The sequence below is a fragment of the Mixophyes fleayi genome, chromosome 5, assembly GCF_038048845.1.
Source record: "Mixophyes fleayi isolate aMixFle1 chromosome 5, aMixFle1.hap1, whole genome shotgun sequence".
Taxonomy (NCBI): Eukaryota; Metazoa; Chordata; class Amphibia; order Anura; family Limnodynastidae; genus Mixophyes; species Mixophyes fleayi.
The window spans coordinates 264491206-264514221 of NC_134406.1; the positions used below are offsets into that span (position 1 = coordinate 264491206).

General features: G+C 42.1%; 1 protein-coding gene across 3 annotated transcripts in view; it reads left to right on the forward strand.

Annotated features, from left to right (window-relative positions):
- FER1L6 (fer-1 like family member 6) overlaps positions 1-23016 on the forward strand; it is a 177463-nt gene that overhangs the window by 57840 nt on the left and 96607 nt on the right. For all 3 annotated transcript variants that reach the window (XM_075214034.1, XM_075214036.1, XM_075214037.1), the window contains exons 2-6: positions 9281-9366; positions 10801-10930; positions 12041-12095; positions 21169-21300; positions 22232-22294. In XM_075214034.1, the coding sequence (XP_075070135.1) occupies positions 9281-9366; positions 10801-10930; positions 12041-12095; positions 21169-21300; positions 22232-22294 (466 nt within the window). The remainder of the gene's footprint in view (positions 1-9280; positions 9367-10800; positions 10931-12040; positions 12096-21168; positions 21301-22231; positions 22295-23016) is intronic.

The following is a 23016-nucleotide window of genomic DNA, read 5'->3' on the forward strand; positions in this document are numbered from 1 at the left end:
CAAAATTACAATCCAATGGGAGACAGCACAGTACAGTAAACACAGCAACTCCGTAAGCTCAATGCACAGCTAGAGAGGGCGGGGCAGGGGGAGGGAGGATCCGCAAACGACGGGGCCCAATAAGGAGGGCGCGGAAGACAGGGAGACCCCCAGGGGGGAGGAGGGAGCGAGAGTGGACGTGGGGTGGAGGAGGGACCCTCGAGGAGGAGGGCTAAGTAGCTGGAGAGCAGAGTTAGAAGTGGTGGAAACAGGAGGAGAGATGGCCCTGCTCAGAGGAGCGTACAATCTAAGGGGAGGGGTGGACAGACAGAGAGACGCAGAGTAGAGAGAGAGAGTAGGGGGACAGAGGCAGAAGATAAGGTAGGAAGTTAAGTGGGAGACAGAAAGGCTTTAAGAAAAAGGTGGGTTTTTAGGGCCTATCTATCTATCTATCTATCTATCTATCTATCTATCTATCTGTCTGTCTGTCTGTCTGTCTGTCTGTCTGTCTGTCTGTCTATCTATCTATCTATCTGTCTATCTATATATCCATCTATCTATCTATGTATCTATATATCCATCTATCCATCTATCTATCGTTTTATATATATATATATATATATATATATATATATATATACAGATATACACATACACATGTAGATATGTATATATGTAGATATGTATATATGGGCAGCACGATGGCTCAGTAGTTAGCACTTCTGCCTCTCAGCACTGGGGTCATGAGTTCGATTCCTGGCCATGGCCTTATCTGTGTGGAGTTTGTATGTTCTCCCTGTGTTTGCATGGGTTTCCTCCGGGTGCTCTGGTTTCCTCCCACACTCCAAAAACATACCGGTAGGTTAATTGGCTGCTATTAAATTGCCCTTAGTCTCTCTCGGTCTCTGTGTGTATGTTAGGGGATTTAAACTGTAAGCTCCAATGGGGCAGGGACTGATGTGAATGAGTTCTCTGTACAGTGCTGCGGAATTAGTGGCGCTGTATAAATAGCTCATGATATATATATATATCTAGATATGATGGACAATTGGTTTGGGCATTTACAGTCTACTCATTTTGCTTTTCTTCCCATACATCATGTATCCTTTTTGGTTTTGTTTTAGCAATGAGACAATAGATATTTATAATATGTGCAACAGTTTTAGACAGATGTGGAGAAAATGCTGCAAGGTGAACAAACTGTCTTCTGTTACTGCCAAATATTTCAAATTTTGATTCATCAGTCTAGAGCACCTGCTGCCATTTTTTTTCACCCCAGTTCCTATGTTTTCGTGCATTGTTGAGTCGCTTGGTCGCAATTTGTTCATGAAGACCACTTCTGCCCAGACTTCTCTAAACAGTTGATGGATGTACCTGGGTCCTACTGTTATTTTCCAGTTCTGAGCTGGTGGCACTTCTGGACAACTTCCACTTACGAAGGGAAGTAAGGATGATTTGTCTTTCAACTGATACACTAAGTTTCCTTGGCCGGCCACTGCGTCTACGGTCCTCAATATTGCCTATTTGTTTGAGCTTCTTCAAAAGAGCCTGAACAGCACATCTTGAAACCCCAGTTTGCTTTGTAATCTTTGTCTGGGAGAGGTGTTGCTGATGTAGTATAACTACCTGTTTTGTTGCTGAGCTCAGTCTTGCCATGGTGTACGACATGTGACATGAAGTTGTCTTCCAAAACCTAACCTTTGCAGCAGAGTTTTAAGCCTCCTGCACAACTGTTTCTGTTTCAGATAATGACTGTGTTTCAACCTACATATGAAAATGACGACCATTATCACCTGTTTGGTATGATTGGTTAATCATACACCTGACTATAATCCTGCAAAATCCCTGACTTTGTGCAAGTGTACCTAGAAGAATTGAAGCTGTTTTGAAGGCAAAGGATGGTCTCACCAAATACTGATTTGATTTAGATTTCTCTTCTGTGTATTCCCTTTGTCATTTTGTTAATCGATAAAAATAAACTAGAAACACTTCTATTTTTGAAAGCATTCTTACTTTGCAGCATTTTTTCCCTATTACCATCATCATCATCATCATCACCATCACCATCATCATTGTTTAGTTATAGGGCATCACAGATTCTGTAGTGCTGGACAACCATCTTATAGTCATGGCCCACACAAATATAATAGACATAATAACAGCATTATTGCCCACTTTCCCATGTCCGGAGACTCATGAACTCTGGGTAGTTCTCCCGCCTCCCAGGGAGAGCAGGCCATTGTCCGGACCCCGCAGGCTAACTGCTTCAACACTTAGCCTGTGGGGTCCGGACATTGCCGCTTTAAATTACCATTGAAGTAAGTCGCGCCCACGTCACACTACAGTGCCGGACATGTCTCCAGTCGCAATCGCCGCCTGTGCTGCCATCGGACATCTCCCTCGTCGTCTTTCAGGTAAGTCTGCTTCTCTTTCAGTCGTCTTCTTCCATCAGGGTTTTTATGTAGGAATCACACTTGTCGGAATACTCAGAATCGCTCAGCCGTACCCCACCCCTAGGATGGGAGCCTCCATGATGTGATTCCTAGTGAACAGCATCATTTTGGCCCGGCTCCCTGTGGTCGCGTCATTGCTTCCCGCCCTCTTCTGTCCTCACACTTCACCTCCCCTGAATGCAGTTAAGCATAATAACACATACATGGATAGTCATGAGCTAGCAATTCCGGCTAGCATGGATACTGGTAGGAATTCCAGGCGTGTGAGTGAGCATAAGACATAACATCAGAGTCATATGAGGGGGACAGACATGAGACACAGAGTATGGTGGACCCTGTCCATTAGAGTCTACATTCTAGAGGGAGGGGGTAATAAGAGTCAGTAGGTGCCAATAGGACATGGGTAGATGTGGTGAATGGAGGAAATAGCGGGATTGGACATGAGGGTCTAGGAGGGTGGAGGGCAGTGATAGGCAACCTGAAACACTTCAGGGGCAACATGTTACTGTCCTCTAACCTTCAAAAGGCCTCATATTACCCGTAATCTCTGTAACATGTTAAAATGATGCATTTAATCAAAGAAAGAGACACCAATCTGTAATAACACATCAGCAGACAACTTAATCAAGTGAAGCAAGCTATTACAAAGCAATCTGACAATAAACCAGGAAAGAGCTGGGGGGCCGCAGCTGAAGGCTCAGAGGGCCACATGCAGCCTTTGGGGCCGCTTGTTGCCCATCATTGGGGTAGGGTCTTCATACATTATTAATCCTGCCCTGTATGTACCTCTAGGAAGCAGGAAGAAGGACAGAGAGGGGGGGGGGGGGGGGTGGGTGATAAACTGCTTAATCAGGGCGCTCACTACTAGTGATAATATTGCCCCCTTCAATGTTTTATACAATTGGAGAAACCTATAACTTACCTACAATCTCCTGTCATGATTCTGTTCTACATTCTTCTCTGATACTTGAAAATAATTAGAAATGCCATAATATCAGCCAAAATACAGCTTGTTTGTTTGTTTGTTTTTAAATACAGCCAAAAGGGATCTTGTCTGCTATAAGTATATCAAAGTTTATTATAGCCAAACTAATATTTAGTGTGTAGTTAAGGCTGTGGCATATGCTGTGTGTTAATGATGATAGATGGAGCTGCCCATCCACTTAATCCCGGTCATTAGAGCGATGAGCACACATGGAGTCATCAATCCATTGGCAACGCTGCAACATTCGTTCACTTGATTGATGTAGATGGAGATTAATTAAACATGTTCCCTTTTCATTTGGGGCCAAATGTTTTACTGATACGTCCAACTTTCTCTTCTCTGTGTTCTTCAGGGACCGGACATAATGTTGTCTAATAGATCAGACCATTTACTCGCATCCATTAGGTTCCGGGAGGACTCATAATTTAGCCGAATATTTTTGCATTCATTCTGGTGATCAATATTTAAAGGGACGCTGTCACCCGTCCGCGAGTAGCTGTAGCTGTGTGGATCTCAGTGATTGGTTTTCCGTCATACATTCTATAAGGTGTTTGAGGTATAGTATAATATCCAAGGCCAATCTTCCACTTTACTCTCTTACGACCATAATCCCATGGTTCAATATGATATGGTAACAAGCGTGGGGTGCCTGACAATTTTCATTTTGGAATTGTGATTTCTTAAAATGTACATGACAGTATCCTTTAGATAAAGTTGTTCACCTAAAATGGAATCCAAAGAATATTAAAATAATATGGACTCTATTTATCAAATATGGAAAAGCCTTAAATACTGTTTCATCATCATCAACATCATCATCATCTATTTATTTATTTATATAGCGCCACTAATTCCTCAGCGCTGCACAGAGAACTCACTCACATCTTACCGGATGTAGGGCTTCTCCCTATTTATGAAGCCCTCCCTTGGATGATAGCTTTCATCGGCAAACCTTATCACCGGAGTATGGGGAATCCTATTTATCATGGACAATGGTGGTACAAGTACTGCTATTGTCCACCTGTAGGTACCATCGTCTCCGGATGGTGATAGCAGCGCCGGTACACAAGAAAAAAAGGCCTTAATCATTAAATAAAGCATTTTCTCTTTTCTTTTTTTTAATACATTTTAAAAAGTTTTTCTTATTTTCTATATTTTTATTTTTTAAATTACATTTTCTTTTTTAATTGAATCTGGAATTGAAAGCCCAAGTCCAGTGCACATACGCGAGCTGGCGAGCCGGCTCAGGCGTGCACAGAGGGACCCTGCGCTGGCCTGACTAGCAGTAAGACTGCTCTCACCGCTGGCGGCCGGTGTCGCCAGGGAACTGAGCGTCGCTCCGCTGCCTGGTGACATTTTAATGACATTTGTGTGGACAGCGAGTTGCTATTGTAGCAATATGCAGTGACAAGGAAATTATCAATTTAGCAGGGTCCTGATAATTAGACCATATTTGCCAACTCTCCTCCGGAAAGTCCGGAAGACTCCCGAAATTTGGGTCGGTCTCCCGGACTCCCGGGAGAGCTGGCATTTCTCCCGCATCCCGCAATTCCCTTGTTAAAATGACGCGATTCACCGAGAATCGCAAATGATGCAATTCGAGGCGTCCCGCCCCTCCCGTCCTCCAATCATGCCCTTCTCCCGGACGTCGCCTACTGAAAGTAGGCAAGTATGAATTAGACCCCTATGTCACCATAATAATGTACACACTGGTAAAGTTATATAAGACACTACTCAGGGATGGGCTGGGCGAAAGGGGGGCATCGCTCCCCTGGGCCTGTCCCATACTGGGCTACCTGGGCTGGGTCACTGAGCTACTTGCATTTTTTTTCCTGTAGAATGTTCCTAATAGGCTGCTGAGCAGAGTCACGTTCCCCAGACTAAAATTTGTTTAAAATTTGCCTGCCAGCCTCTGACACCTATTGCTGAGCACTAACTGATATTGAAAAGCCCTCTAAGTTATCGTTATACCCTAAACAATCTTTTATTTATTAAACTTATCTGTTCTTATATCACTGTTGGGTGCACTCTAGTAGTAATGTATATATACACAAGACAAAGAAAAAAAATACCACTGTTTGTTAGAGGCACTTCCAGGGTGTGATTCAGGACATAAATTACCTGATATTTTGTAATTCCAAGATAAACACAAGAGGAACATTTCACCACTTTTAGATATATTCATTATCATCATCATCATCATCATCAGTTATTTATATAGCGCCACCGATTCCGCAGCGCTGTACATAGATCTCACTCACATCAGTACCTGCCCCATTGGAGCTTACAGTCTAAATTCCCTAACACACACAGACAGACACACACACACACACAGACAGACAGACAGAGACAGACTAGGGTCAATTTAGATAGCAGCCAATTAACCTACCAGTATGTTTTTGGAGTGTGGGAGGAAACCGGAGCCCCCGGAGGAAACCCACGCAAACACGGGGAGAACATACAAACTCCTCACAGATAAGGCCCTGGTCGGGAAATGAACTCATGACCCCAGCGCTGTGAGGCAGAAGTGTTAACCACTAAGCCACTATGCTGCCCATATATTGAAATATAACCTTCATTTAACTCATATTAAAATTTAATTAATATATGACAGACTCTACCAGTTTCACCATTTGGTGTTTATGAATCAACTCATCTCATAGGTTACAATACTCCACACGTTTTCTACCTAATTATAATTCAGCAACCATCATAAGATAGTATCGATTTTCAAACCAAATATCGATATTACCTTATATTGGTTGTTGAATGTGAAGATGCGATATCTTTAATGATTTTACTGAAAGTCCCGATCAGCAGCTGATTCCTGTGTACACACTATACACGTTTTACACGATTTCCCTTCAGATCTGTGCTCTTCATCTGTCATAACCATCGGCTGAAAAGATGGTGACTCTGCACACTGCATAGAGATCTATGGACACTGCTGGTCCTGAGTTCATACACACTGCATAGAGATCTATGGACACTGCTGGTCCTGAGTTCATACACACTGGTAATCGGCACAGCATCATTCCATCGTGTATAGAGATTTTTAGTCCGTTTATAAAATCAAATCAAACGATTCGATGAAGCTTTGGAACGACAAAACATGATCGTTGGAGCGTACACACTAATGTGATATCGGGCAGTACGTTCGTTTATCATGTGATTGGCCCGATAATCAGGTGAAAAACCTGCCGTGTGTACCCAGCCTTACCCTGTTTTATTCCTGCATTTGTTCCCAATGTTAAAGCGCTACGGAATAAGCTGGAGATATGTTAATAAGTGATGATGATGATAACGTTCAGCTGCTTTCCTCCCATTGCTTCCTCCATCTCATTATTTTTTACAATTTTTTTATATTTTTTGCCAAAAACGTTTTTTTAAAAAATTTAACTGGATCTGAAATCCCAAGTTCGGGCTTCTAGTTCTAGAGTGCATGCGCTAATCACCTTACCGGCTCCCCCACGCCGAGAGGGATCTTGCCGAGCCTGGTGAGCGGTAAGACGCCTGTTACCATAGGCAAACCGAGGGGGGGGGGGGTTCCTAGTGCCTGGAAACCCCCCTCCAAGCCTGGGGCACTGTATAATTGAGGTGGCTGGACCCTGCCCCTGTTTCATACGGCTCTGCTTGAAAAGGGAGAGCTGCGTGCACCTAACAGTGGGCCACGCAGCATTGCCCATGTATATTATGGGGATAGGGAGAGTTGGAGAGCAGCCAAGCACTGTCTAAAATTATAGCCACGCCCCCATGCATGCTGGTCACGCCCACTGGCAGCGTGGTGTGGAAACCCCCCTCTACAAATCCTGCGTTTGCCCCTGGTTACCACTGCCAGACAGTATCGCCGGGGAGCTGAGCACCACTCAGCTACCCTGCCAACATTTTATTGTTAAATTGCTCAATAGAAGGTTCTCGGTTGCTGCGATGGGTCTTAACAACCAAACCCTCAAACTACTATTTGAAGACTTCCACCTTTATTAAATAAAATTATTTTCTCTCCTAAACTCCTGCTTCTTCCAGCCACAGTTATGTCCTCCCTTAATCATGAGAGTCAGGGAACATTGGTTCTGTCTTTAGTGAATCCGCTACTTTTGTTTTTTTGGATGCTTTTATTACATGGATGTTTGTAGACCTATAAACACACTCACTGCATCACACTTACTGCATCACACCTGCCTAAAGTTATAATATTGAAAGTATAGGACAATTAATGATTGCCAGCCCCTCCTGAGCACTCATACAAATCAGTCTTTTGGCAGATAGGGAGCAGCTCTACATCTACATCGATACAATACGTAAAAATCTATATATGGATGTATGTGTGTGTGTCTTTTTGTGTGTTTGCACAGTACGGAAATGTGTCTCTTACACAAAAAGAAAAAGTGCAACTCTAGAGCGTTGGTACTCGGTATCCCGATGCTTGGGATACAGAAACCGAATATACGTACAAAAAAAATACGTAAAATTTAAATGACGGCATAATTAAAATGTACACTTACCTTGACACCGACGGAGGACATTACCGAAAGACCTGCTCTGCGACTGCTGTTTACCAAAGATGCTTAATTATGCAGTGATTTCATTTTTACGTGTATTTTTTTAGGTATACTCGGTGTCGGTATCCCAATCATCGGGATACCGTACCCCACCCCTCTAGAGGAGCTCCATAAAGAGATGGGTGGTGGGGGGGCAGAGAGTATAAGTTAAACAATTGTGAGATTAGTTGCTATCGATTTGTGCACATTTACACCTTGTCAGGAAATAATCCCCCATTATAGAGAAGTAGAAAAATATGTAATTGGTGAACTGGTTATTATTATTATTATTATTATTATTATTATTATTATTAATAATAATAATAATAATAATAATAACCTTTATTTATAGGGCATCACATGAGGTCCGCAGCGCTGTACTAAGGGCAAACAACAAGACAGTACATGGTATAACAGTACAGTACAGTAAACAAATAACACTACAACTCTCACCACAGCTGCTGGGGTACAAGGGGTATATTCAGCGCAGGCTGAAACCTGTGCCCATTAGTGTGGGTGCAACTAACAGGTTTATAGCCACTGAAAGAGGTGCAAAGACAAAGCAGGAGTGGGGTCAAGGGGCAGAGAGCCCACGGAGGAGGTGCGCTGTGTAGCTGGTGGGCAAAAGTTATAGGTAATGAGAACAGGAGTGAAGGGGGACAAATACATTAAAATAATCACAGTAAGAGAATGGAGTGTATGGAGATCAGTAAAAGAAATGCATCCACTAAGATAACAGTATATGGATGCATATATCACTCATTTCATTTGATAGATATTGGGAGGCCATTCTGAACATTTGTGCAATGAAAAAAAAAAGGTGCTGTTGCCTATAGCAACCGATGTAGCCTCTGTCACATCCCCGGAGATCTGTATTAGAAATCTAAACTTCTTCCACCACTAACTCCAAACCTAAGCCCCTCGTACGTTGAGGGACAGGGAATTATGGGGTAGAAAGTGTAGACAATATGTATAAAAGGTTAAAAATGACAACCCCCCATTTGTCAGCTTTAATATATTGGTTTGTACATGAGCTCAGCAACTTGCACCAATCTCATTGCTGAATTATTCTGCTTTTTTTCTTTTTTATCAGTGCTGCAGAGTTTGCACTTGGATTTGACACATCGCAGCTCTACTTTGCATTCAGTGTATGTTGTAGCAGGCGGGAGCAGCACAAAGCATTACTGTATCATATACTTTATATTTAAACATTCTACGCTGCATAAAACTCAATCACTAAATGCAATGCGAGTCCCCTTATGTTTACAATGTATTCTTAGTATAACTACAATCAATGTATCATTTCCTTGTGTGTCTCTTCCCAGGAAGGGCCTGTTCTCTGGGCTGCATCTGAAGAAAAAAAAGAAAGAGAAAGAGAAGGGATTGACGTTTGCAAACAAAGGTGCACTAGGTAAGGCCTAATAAACAAACACGGAATCAGTCCCAGTGGAGCGGGATCAAGATTATGAAGCATTTTATTTACTCCAGAGCTGTTCAATCAATATCGTCACCAGAGAGTAGATTTAAAGGGACAGTGAGTAACATTAACACTTAGAAACCTTACCTACCAATAGTACTGATCATTGCAACACAGTTCATGATTTTGATACTCTAAAGGGATGAAGCTTTGCAGAAATGGGTTATAGGCAGAGTTTGGGTGGGTCAAGGATAATATAATTTGACCACTTTTTCCGTTTGGGACTTTTGGCAGGAATAGCAAAAACAAAATTAAGATCAGTTTAAACGGTTGCAAGCAGGGTCCTGAAACACAATGTACCAATAACTGGTCATGTTCCTGATCTTAAATGTATCATTGTGCTTTTCTCTAAAGTCATAATTGCCAACTCTCCCAGAACTTCCAGGAAACTCCAGAAATAAACAAGACTTCCTGGACTTTTGATAGAGCAGCCAATTCTACCGGGAAGCGCTTAGCTGTCGTGTAAGGAATCTCTGCCCACCTTGTTAGACACCAATTATCTGGTTTGAGGACTTTATGGCACGATTTGTCTCACCCACGCGTTTCGCATCATAAAACCCTGCCCACCTCCTCTCCCCCTACATCACTTATACCATCTCACGGTAGCAAGGTAGGAAGAGTAGACAACGTTGTCTAAAGTATCATGCTTGTTATTCACACTAAGGGGCTGATGAAGAATTGAACGGAAAATGGGAATAAAAAAAGAGAGTACGGGAAATCAACCATATTTCTGCCCATATATGTTTAGTTTTTTATGGGCAGAGCAAGCATATAGTGTCTTCTAACGTGTCTAATCACAGGACTTGTTATAGCGTCTTCTAGCTCGTCTTACACAACAAACAAAGTCAATCTATCTTCTGTAACTGATGTTATTTAGCAATTCAGTATAAAAGTACAACTATAAAATACCTCTTTTATGCAAGGACAACTTTTTCCCTAACGCTGATGCCTACATCTGTCCCACGCTGTACGCTGCACTCTAATCTTAGGGTAAGAAACGTGACAGTCTGCAGGAGATTGCAGAGCATTTCTCTATCCCTCACTTTCCCCAACACTTTGTGTTATCTTTTTTATACATTTGTAAACTTGCCTGATGAAGGGGCCTCTGTGCTCTGAAAGATAGCAAATATAAACATTTCTTTTGGTTAGCCAATAAAGGTATCACTCCTATAATACTTTTGCCTTTTTTGACACAAAAGTATTTAACATCACACACACATACAAATGTAACCGGAAGCCACAGACTGAGAGTTGCATAGCATAAGGGTCCTCCAACAGCACAGATAATGGATTGTGAGGATATTTTAGGACTGGTGCAGCTAGGTGGCAAAGTTCATACATCCTTATTTTATCACATGTTCTTTTTAGGGAAACATGACGACACAGACAGCATACATGGCGAAGCCCCTGCGAGTGACCTGGGTGGCAGCAGTGAGAGTCTGCTCACTGACCTCTCCTCTTCTACCACATCCCTACCTACAGCCGCGCAAAAGAAAAGGTATCTCTCCCAGCACTGTCAACTCAGCTTAGTAATCCGCATACTTTTTATTATAAACATTTCATTTCTGTAGGCTGTATAATTATTTCTCATATTATTCTGTATGAACATCAACATTGGAAAAATATGAAAAACAAGTGTGGGAATCTAGAAACCACCCCTACATAATCCTATGGGGAAATCTCCTCCCAATTACTGTCACTGGATGGCAGCTACGATGGAGTGTGCAATAGTCATGGCTCCTGGCAGAGAGACCACAAGGGTGGTAGATGCAGGCTGGTAAGCTGCGGGCCTGGCGGCTCTAGGGCCACTTGCCAACTCTCCCAGGATCTCCAGGAGACTCCCGAATTCCGGGTAGGTCTCCCAGACTCTCAGGAGAGCTGGCAATTCTCCCACATCTGCCCCCTTCCTAGTGAAGTGGGCAGATTTTGAGCCTTCATGATGCGATAATTTGTGAATTGCATCATTTTGGCCACCCCCGTGGTAAAAAGACACGTTTGCATCATTATGTTACAGGTGCGGGGCCAAAATGGCGTGATTCGCCGAGCCCCCCTCCCCTCATGTCCACCTTTCCACCGAGACTCCCAGAGACCAACATGGAAAGGTTTGCAACTATGCTCTATGGGAGAGGGGGCTCCAATACGAAGATGCCCTCCCTACCAGCTCTTCAGTGCTGTGTCTCTTCCCAACCCCCCTGGATCTGGTTAGCCAATATTGGCAGTTCAGTTGATAATGAAGCCTGTAAGTCTCCATCACCCCCTTTTTTAATTTGTGAACTTCCCAGTCATAGTTTGTTATTTGGTATCTACCTCTTTTTATTTTGCCTTTCTTACTTTTTATATGCCAGTGCTTTTTCTGGAGGGAGGGGAGTGTACGTGATATGAATTCTGGGTCCTACAGGACAATACTTAGAAAGTACATGGTTTTACTAGTACTTTTTGGCTTTCTGGTATATATCTGAAATGATAGTTTTGCATCTGAATAATAAAATCACTTGTTTAAATATGACTGACAGTATGAGCCAAATAGACCATTATATATAATAAAATAATATTGGTTTTGAATATTTGATGTTTGCCTGTAATAATGATTTTCTGGTTATTTCATCAGAGCCAAGCTAGAATCAAAGATCCATGATGGGGAAACTAAAATCCAAACCTATCAGGTAAGTATATGAAGCCAATAACCCATAGTTACATGAAATAATGTGTACCTAAAATTAATTATAAGGTTATAAGAGGTTAATGAGAAGCTCTGTGGCTATATAAATAAAATATGAAGTGTTAGCTAATATTCTTATTATCTACAGTAGAGCGTGTGTTATACGGATTAATTTTTCCTGGTCTATAAATTATAAGGATATCAGAAGTCATTGCGATAATCAGTGACCATATATATCGGCACAAGGCTGCATGCTTTATACAAGATGACTTCTAATATCCATATTAATTTACAGTAGTGGTTGTATTATTCCTTACACTGTATTCCAAAACTATTGCACAATTCAAAGCCATGATGAAAACACTCTGTATGAAGGTTTGTAGTTGTGGTTTACTCACATAAAGTAATTTTCTGTAAAAGAGTAAAGACTGGGGCAGTTATTACCTGATAGTATACTCTGCTGGTATGTCTAATACGCAAAGTCATATCTAGTGCCAAGTGTAGTTTACACTAGGGATGAGCGCACTCGGATTTATGAAATCCGAGCCCACCCGAACGTTGCGGATCCGAGTCGGATCCGAGACAGATCCGGGTATTGGCGCCAAATTCAAAAGTGAAACTGAGGCTCTGACTCATAATCCCGTTGTCGGATCTCGCGATACTCGGATCCTATAAATTCCCCGCTAGTCGCCGCCATCTTCACTCGGGCATTGATCAGGGTAGAGGGAGGGTGTGTTAGGTGGTCCTCTGTGCTGTTTAGTTCTGTGCTGTTTAGTTCTGTGCTGTTTAGTTCTGTGCTGTTTAGTTCTGTGCTGTTTAGTTCTGTGCTGTTTAGTTCTGTGCTGTTTAGTTCTGTGCTGTGCTGTGCTGTGCTGTGCTGTGTTCTGCAGTATCAGTCCAGTGGTGCTGTGTGCTGTGCTCTGTCCTTCTGAGGTCAGTGGTGCTGCTGGGTCCTGTGCTGTGTCCTGTTCAGTCCAGTGGTGCTGTGTCCTGTGCTCTGTGCTTCTAAGGGCATAGTTATTTCCCCAATATTCCCCTGTGTTTAAAAAAATAAAAAAAAGTTTTTTTAAAAAATACCAAAAACTACTTTAATATTTTTTAATTACCACAAAATTTGCACAACCAATCCTGCAGTATAAGCCCATTGGTACTGCAATATTACCAAGTTCACACATTCAGCAGTAAAAGTCCAGTGGTGCTGTGTCCTGTGCTCTGTCCTGCTGAGTTCCGTAGTGCTGCTGGGTCCTGTGCCGTGTCCTGTTCAGTCCAGTGGTGCTGTGTCCTGTGCTCTGTGCTTCTAAGGGCATAGTTATTTCCCCACTATTCCCAAGTTTTTTAAAAATAAAAAAAAAGTAAAAAAAAATAAAAAATTTAAAAAAAAATAAATATATAATAATTATAACCAAATTTGCAAAACCAATCCAGCATTATAATTTATAAGTCCATTGGTACTGCAATATTACCAAGTTCACACATTCTGCAGTATCAGTCCAGTGGTGCTGTGTCCTGTGCTCTGTCCTGCTGAGTTCCGTAGTGCTGCTGGGTCCTGTGCCGTGTCCTGTTCAGTCCAGTGGTGCTGTGTCCTGTGCTCTGTGCTTCTAAGGGCATAGTTATTTCCCCACTATTCCCAAGTTTTTTAAAAATAAAAAAAAAGTAAAAAAAAATAAGAAATTAAAAAAAAAAAAAATATATAATAATTATAACCAAATTTGCAAAACCAATCCAGCAGTATAAGTCCATTGGTACTGCAATATTACCAAGTTCACACATTCTGCAGTATCTTGTGCTACATATAATGGAGACCAAAAATTTGGAGGATAAAGTAGGGAAAGATCAAGACCCACTTCCTCCTAATGCTGAAGCTGCTGCCACTAGTCATGACATAGACGATGAAATGCCATCAACGTCGTCTTCCAAGCCCGATGCCCAATCTCGTAGTACCGGGCATGTAAAATCCAAAAAGCCCAAGTTAAGAAAAAGTAGCAAAAAGAGAAACTTAAAATCATCTGAGGAGAAACGTAAAGTTGCCAATATGCCATTTACGACACGGAGTGGCAAGGAACGGCTTAGGCCCTGGCCCGTGTTCATGACTAGTGGTTCAGCTTCACCCACGGATCTTAGCCCTCCTCCTCCTCCCCCCCCCTACAAAAAATTGAAGAGAGTTATGCTGTCAGCAACAAAACAGCAAACAACTCTGCCTTCTAAAGAGAAATTATCACAAATCCCCAAGGCGAGTCCAAGGGTGTTGGTGGTTGTCAAGCCTGACCTTCCCATCACTGTACGGGAAGAGGTGGCTCGGGAGGAGGCTATTGATGATGTAGCTGGCGCTGTGGAGGAACTTGATGATGAGGATGGTGATGTGGTTATTGTAAATGAGGCACCAGGGGGGGAAACAGCTGATGTCCATGGGATGAAAAAGCCCATCGTCATGCCTGGTCAGAAGACCAAAAAATGCACCTCTTCGGTCTGGAGTTATTTTTATCCAAATCCAGACAACCAATGTATGGCAATATGTAGCTTATGTAAAGCTCAAATAAGCAGGGGTAAGGATCTTGCCCACCTAGGAACATCCTCCCTTATACGTCACCTGAATAACCTTCATAGTTCAGTGGTTAGTTCAGGAACTGGGGCTAGGACCCTCATCGGTACAGGGACACCTAAATCCCGTGGTCCAGTTGGATACACACCAGCAACACCCTCCTCGTCAACTTCCTCCACAATCTCCATCAGATTCAGTCCTGCAGCCCAAGTCAGCAGTCAGACTGAGTCCTCCTCAATACGGGATTCATCCGAGGAATCCTGCAGCGGTACGCCTACTACTGCCACTGCTGCTGTTGCTGCTGTTAGTCGGTCATCTTCCCAGAGGGGAAGTCGTAAGACCGCTAAGTCTTTCACAAAACAATTGACCGTCCAACAGTCGTTTGCCATGACCACCAAATACGATAGTAGTCACCCTATTGCAAAGCGTATAACTGCGGCTGTAACTGCAATGTTGGTGTTAGACGTGCGCCCGGTGTCCGCCATCAGTGGAGTGGGATTTAGAGGGTTGATGGAGGTATTGTGTCCCCGGTACCAAATCCCCTCGAGATTCCACTTCACTAGGCAGGCGATACCAAAAATGTACAGAGAAGTACGATCAAGTGTCCTCAGTGCTCTTAAAAATGCGGTTGTACCCACTGTCCACTTAACCACGGACATGTGGACAAGTGGTTCTGGGCAAACGAAGGACTATATGACTGTGACAGCCCACTGGGTAGATGCATCCCCTTCCGCAGCAACAGCAACAGCTGCATCAGTAGCAGCATCTACAAAATGGCTGCTCATGCAAAGGCAGGCAACATTGTGCATTACAGGCTTTAATAAGAGGCACAACGCTGACAACATATTAGAGAAAATGAGGGAAATTATCTCCCAGTGGCTTACCCCACTTAGACTCTCATGGGGATTTGTGGTGTCAGACAATGCCAGTAACATTGTGCGGGCATTAAATATGGGCAATTTCCAGCACGTCCCATGTTTTGCCCACACCATTAATTTGGTGGTGCAGCATTACCTCAAGAGTGACAGGGGTGTGCAGGAGATGCTTGCGGTGGCGCGCAAAATTGCTGGACACTTTCGGCATTCAGCCAGTGCCTACCGCAGACTAGAGGCACATCAAAAAAGCATGAACCTGCCCTGCCATCACCTCAAACAAGAGGTTGTGACGTGCTGGAACTCCACCCTCTATATGCTGCAGAGGATGGAGGAGCAGCAAAAGGCCATTCAGGCCTACACAGCCACCTACGACATAGGCAAAGGAGTGGGGATGCGCCTCAGTCAAGCGCAGTGGAGACTGATTTCCGTGTTGTGCAAGGTTCTGCAGCCATTTGAACTTGCCACACGAGAAGTCAGTTCCGACACTGCCAGCTTGAGTCAGGTCATTCCCCTGATCAGGCTGTTGCAGAAGCAGCTGGAGAAAGTGAGGGAGGAGCTGGTAAGCCATTGCGATTACAGCAAGCATGTAGCTCTTGTGGATGTAGCCCTTCGTACGCTTTGCCAGGATCCGAGGGTGGTCACTCTTTTAAAGTCAGAGGAATACATTCTGGCCACCGTGCTCGATCCTCGGTTTAAAGCGTATGTTGTGTCTCTGTTTCCGGCGGACACAAGTCTACAGCGGTGCAAAGACCTGCTGGTCAGGAGATTGTCCTCTGAAGAGGACCGTGACATGCCAACAGCTCCACCCTCATTTTCTTCCACATCTATGGCTGCGAGGAAAAAGCTCAGTTTTCCCAAAAGAGGCACTGGCGGGGATGCTGATAACATCTGGTCCGGACTGAAGGACCTGCCAACCATTGCAGACATGTCTACTCTCGCTGCATTGGATGCTGTCACAATAGAAAAAATTGTGGATGATTACTTTGCTGACACCATCCAAGTAGACATGTCAGACAGTCCATATTGTTACTGGCAGGAAAAAAAGGCAGTTTGGAAGCCCCTGTACAAACTGGCTCTATTTTACCTGAGTTGTCCCCCCTCCAGTGTGTACTCGGAAAGAGTTTTTAGTGCAGCGGGGAACCTGGTCAGTGAGCGGCGAAGGAGGTTGCTTCCTCACAACGTTGAAAAAATGATGTTTATAAAAATGAATAATCAATTCCTCAATGAAGTACAGCACTGCCCTCCAGATACTACAGAGGGACCTGTGGTTGTGGAGTCCAGCGGGGACGAATTGATAATGTGTGATGAGGAGGAAGTACACACTGTAGGGGGAGAGGAATCAGAGGTTGAGGATGAGGACGACATCTTGCCTCAGTAGAGCCTGTTTAGTCTGTACAGGGAGAGATGAATAGCTTTTTTGGTGTGGGGGCCCAAACAAACCAATCATTTCAGCCAAAGTTGTTTGGTAGGCCCTGTCGCTGAAATGATTGGTTTGTTAAAGTGTGCATGTCCTATTTCAACAACATAAGGGTGGGTGTGAGGGCCCAAGGACAATTCCATCTTGGAACTTTTTTTTTTGCATTATATGACCAAGCAACAGTCGTTTGCCATGTTCAAAAAGTAAAACCAAATGTAAAAAAATTCAAGAAATTAAACCAAAAGTAAAATGCCGTGTCATAATTTAAAACAAGAGGTATTGACGTGCTCTAAAACTACTGTATTGTTGTTTATATTTTATAAACACTACACTTGAAAGCTTGAGTCTTTCAATAGAAAAGTAACTGTCCATTGCACGAATATTTGCAACAGGGACAATTTTAGGGTTAAGAAAGTCAACTAATAATAACACTTCGACGCTGTGTGTCTTTATAAACACTACACTTGGAAGTTGGAGGAGGTATTGTGGCCCCGGCACCAAATTTACTACCGGGGCCACTCCACTGTGCAGTCCATATTTAGGTGTATCAGATATTAAACAACGGTGACAGTTGATGCCCAATTTTTTAATTATATTGTGGCCTCAGTACCAAAATGTGTACCGGGGCCACCCCACTACGCAGTCCAGATACTTGTTTGGTGGAATTCAGACCAGTTGAGGGTTTTTTAATTATATTGTGGCCTCGGTACCAAATTGTGTACCGGGGCCACCACACTACGCAGTCAAGATAGATAGATGCGTATCATAGATAAAGTACATTCAGTGGTGTGGGGCAAATTGAAAAATATTCAAAATGCACTGACATTATCAAAAACAAGAGGTTGTCACACGCTAAAACTCCAACATGTATATGATGGAGAGGATGGAGGAGCAGCCGTATGTGCAGTGTAATGCAGACCTGTTGAAGGTTTTTTATATATTTTATTGTGGTGCCCAGTGCCCACTCCTCTACGCAGTCCAGATACATTTATTGGTGCGAATCATAAAAGTTCAGGGTTTTTAATATATATTGTGGTGACCCACTCCTCTACGCAGTCCAGGTACATTTATTGGTGCGAATCATACAAGTTGATGGTTTTCTTATTATATATATTGTGGTGACCCACTCCTCTACGCAGTCCAGGTACATTTATTGGTGCGAATCATAAAAGTTCAGGGTTTTTAAGATATTGTGGTGACCCACTCCTCTACGCAGTCCAGGTACAATTATTGGTGCGAATCATAAAAGTTCAGGGTTTTTAATATATTGTGGTGACCCACTCCTCTACGCAGTCCAGGTACAATTATTGGTGCGAATCATAAAAGTTCAGGGTTTTTAAGATATTGTGGTGACCCACTCCTCTACGCAGTCCAGGTACAATTATTGGTGCGAATCATAAAAGTTCAGGGTTTTTAATATATATTGTGGTGACCCACTCCTCTACGCAGTCCAGGTACAATTATTGGTGCGAATCATAAAAGTTCAGGGTTTATAATATATTGTGGTGACCCACTCCTCTACGCAGTCCAGAAAGATACCTTGTTGCAACGTTTTGGACTAATAACTATATTGTGAGGTGTTCAGAATACACTGTAAATTAGTGGAAATGCTTGTTATTGAATGTTATTGAGGTTAATAATAGCCTAGGAGTGAAAATAAGCCCAAAAACTTGATTTTTAAACTTTTTATGTTTTTTTCAAAAAAAATCCGAATCCAATACCTTAAATCCGAACCGAGACCTTTCGTCAAGTGTTTTGCGAGACAAATCCGAACCTCAAAAATAACGAAAATCCGGATCCAAAACACAAAACACGAGACCTCAAAAGTCGCCGGTGCACATCCCTAGTTTACACCTTGGGGTAAATGTATCAAGTTGCGAGTTTCCAGCGGGTTTCAAAAGTGGAGATGTTGCCTATAGCAACCAATCAGATTCCAGTTATCTTTTTGTAGAATGTACTATACAAATGATAGCTTGAATCTGATTGGTTGTGGGCAGCACAGTGGCTAAGTGGTTAGCACTTCTGCCTTACAGCACTGGGGTTATGAGATGAGTTCAATTCCCGATCATGGCCTTATCTGTGAGGAGTTTGTATGTTCTCCCTGTGTTTACATGGCTTCCTCTGGGTGCTCTGGTTTCCTCCCACACTCAAAAACATACTGGTAGGTTAATTGGCTGATAACAAATTGACCCTAGTCTGTGTGTGTGTGTGTGTGTGTGTGTGTGTGTGTTAGGGATTTTAGACTGTAAGCCCCAATGGGGCAGGGACTGATGTGAGTGAGTTCTCTGTACAGCGCTGCAGAATTAGTGGCGCTATATAAATAAATGGTGATGATGATGGTTGCTATAGACAAAATCTCCACTTTTCAAACACGCAGGAAACTCGCAGAATACATTTACACCCTGTTCTCCCATCATCTAATATACAGAGTCATATGGAGTGCCAAATCTAATATACAATGACATAACTGCACCCAAGTAAAATAAATAGAGCCATATCTAATGCCAAATGTAATATGTACATGCTTACCAACATCTGCTACAGAAACAATCTATCTCCAGCTCTCTATCACCCCCTGCTGGATCTCATTCCTAGCAGCTATCAGCTGTTTGGGAGCCCAAGGGTAAGGGGAGAAGGGAGGATTAAAGATAGCAGGAACTACTGATAACTGTTTTGTCTCTCTTCAGTATAAAAATAAATAAATAAAAGAAGCTCAGGGCTAATGAGATTGAGGCCCCAGCATTTACCCAGTCCACTCAACAATGACTCCTCTGAATGTCGCTACTGGGTAGCTGCAGACTCCTTTTATCCACTCCATATTTTTATTGAACAATGTTTATTTTTCCATAATTCACATTCCCTATGCAAACAAATAAACAAACAGGATACATGTGAATACATTCCTGGAGCTACAGTGTTTTACCTAATTTGAGGCCTAAAAGGAAGAATAGGGTAGATTTTACAGCCTGAACAAAGCTCGGGTCACATAGGTGTCCCATTTTTAATTTCTAAATGATGGGAGCCCTACTCCTTGAGAGGCAAAGGTGGAGAGGTCCTTTTGTTTGCACAGTACATACATAAAATATGGTTCTCTTTCAATTGCAAAGTAAAATTATGTGAAGAAGTGAGGCTGAAAAATGTGACCTCTGAAGTTGGGATGAATGCTGCTGCCACTTTATTCTGTTCTGTGACAGGACTGGTACATCTCTCTCATGCTCTCTGTAGAAGAGGTGCGGCCTGTGGATGAGGCGAGGCTTAGAGTTGTGTGGCATTGATCGCAGTCATGAAGTTTTGTTTAGTTGTGAGTGTTGATGGCTTATTAGTTGTTTTTATTCACTGGGATGCAAGTTAACAATATGGACAGCCACTGGAAAACATAGGTATAAAGATCTATATATTTTATCCATAAAAATGCACAAGTGGGAGTTACTTATTGATCTACTGTTATTTATTTATCTAATTGACACCTATTTTATGCTGATGAATATGTCTCAATGTACACTCTTTTATTGTTTTAATTGGAGCTGTGTTTATGATTGCTGTTGCTTTTCTCTCAGTCTCAATGCCGGGTCACTTTTAACTCTGCTGGAAACAATAAGTTAGTCTAGGTAGGCTGAGCACTGCTATGTGAGTGAATGGGGCAAGACATACCATAAAGCGAGATGGGCTGTTATTGTAGCGATACAGTGGACTCACACAATTATCATCATCCTCATCATCGTTGATTACTTATAAGAGTTCAAATAACTTTGCAGCACCAGCGAGTCAGTATAATAAATCATAGAAACATCATACATGTTGTGCTCCTTCAAACGAGCACTCAAAACTCACCTGTTCCTTAAAGCCTACCAACCTTCTACCTAACCCGCATCTCCTCCAAACGTTCTACCCTCTCTCCTCCCGGTCCCTCTCCCCACACTTCAACTTCCTCCAATTGTGTCTGTTTCGTTCACCCACCCTTAGGATCTAAGCTCGAATGAGCAGGGCCTTCTTCCCTCTTGTCTCCACACCTGTTCTTCTACTCCGCCTCTACTGCATTGACCTAACTGGAGTTTCTGAAGCATTGGTATTTTTGTTTATTGTTCTGTACTGTTATACCCTGTATAGTCTACTGTTTGCTTTGTGTACGGCGCTGCGGAAATCTTGTGGCGCCTAACAAATAAATGATAATAATAATAATAATACATAGAAGCAGAGGTTTCTGTATCTTACATAACATAGTTCTATGTGGATGTACCCCCTGTAGATCGCCATAACCATCACTGAAGCCAGGCAACTGATTGGTGAAAACATTGATCCCGTGGTCATCATAGAGATCGGAGATGAGAAGAAGCAAACAACGGTGAAAGAAGGAACAAATGCTCCATTTTACAACGAGGTGGGGGTCAAATTCTGAATTCACATTGTGAGATGTATTATTGATACAAAGTAACAGTGTTGTATCTACTGCAGCACAGTCACATGTAATAGTTGGCTTCCTTTAAAGCCGGCCAAGAATGGAGTTATTTGTTTGTTCAAAGTGGTCACATTCCACCACAATGGTGCAAGTCTCTGTGCCAAAGTACAATGGTGATCACTCAAAGTACAATGGTGATCAATCAAGACCTTTATCAGCCATTATGGACCAAAATGTTGGGGTTCAAATAGACTGTACAGCTTTCCTTAATGTGCAGTTTTACAGAAACAAAACAGTATATCTGAATACATGTTCCTCTTCTGCAAGTATGATAAAGTGTACAGTATCGGTTATCCTGTTCTAAATATGTAATTGCTAATGGTATCTTTAAGTTAATATTTATTAGATATTTAAAATACAACATAATTGTTTGTGTCTGTCCAATTGGCTGTAAATAAGAATATTCTGGCTGGATATTAGTCATTAGATATAACAAAATATTTAATAATTAATAATTTTAAGATTTGTCTAATGACTGATTAACTTTAAAGATCGCAAGCAAACATAATCTTTCAAAAATGTAACTTGCAGATCTTATCCACAGTTTATAAAAATGCATTTTGCAAGCCTGATTGATATTATAAAGTGTTAGTCTTTACAGGAATACTTTCCATAATCTGACCCAAGCTACAAATGCTTGTATAAGGGCTATGTAATGTCCAGTTGGTTTGTAAGAGTCTTATTCCTGACACTCAATGGTTTAGTTATAATATTATGAAACTATATTACATCATGGCTCAATAATCATTGTAGAAATGTTACTTAGGTATTATAAACATACTTTACAGTTTTTTCTTGTGTATTTTTATGAAGATTTTATACAAGTGATGTTATATTTGTATTCCATTGACAGTACTTCGTTTTCGACTTTGTTGGGCCCCAAGAACAACTGTTTGACAAAATTATACGATTGTCTGTAAGTACTATATGACATTGTTGTAACTAAATATTTCAAAGAAGAAATCAGCAACAGTTCAAATGCTCCATGTTCCACATCCCAACTTGTCCAATGTTTTTCAAAGGGAATAAATTATATGCAAAGATTATTAAAATGTTATGCCCTCATTAGTGAAAAGCATGAGAGGGACGGCGTCCTATATGCACTGTCTAGCGTTTCCGCAGTAACCAGGGGATGTTATGTAACAAACAGTAGTTATAGCTGTAATAAGTGTCTGTATATGAAAAGCCGCCAGAGGTAGGTTGTTCTATCAATAAAAAAAAACTTTAGTACACTATTAATCCAGTTTACATTAACTTGGACTGTCTCCTTTAAATGGGTCATAGAATATGAAATGTATATATTGTATTGAGCTTTTAAAGGAGAAACTTTCTGACAGTAGGGGGTAAATGTATGAACCTCCGGATTCTTCAACTCCGGCGAGTTCAGCATCTTCAGCGCTTAAATTTAAAGTGGCGCTGCCTTGTAAAGGGAAATTTACCTTTACAAGGCAGCGCCGCTTTAAATTTAAGCGCTGAAGACGCTGAACTCGCCGGAGTTGAAGAATCCGGAGGTTCATACATTTACCCCCAGGACGTGATTCATGATGAAGCTCTATGTACTATAAAACATAAAATGTAAACAGAATATAAAGACCATTTTAAACTTGTGTATCTTAAGATTGTAAATGATTTATTATC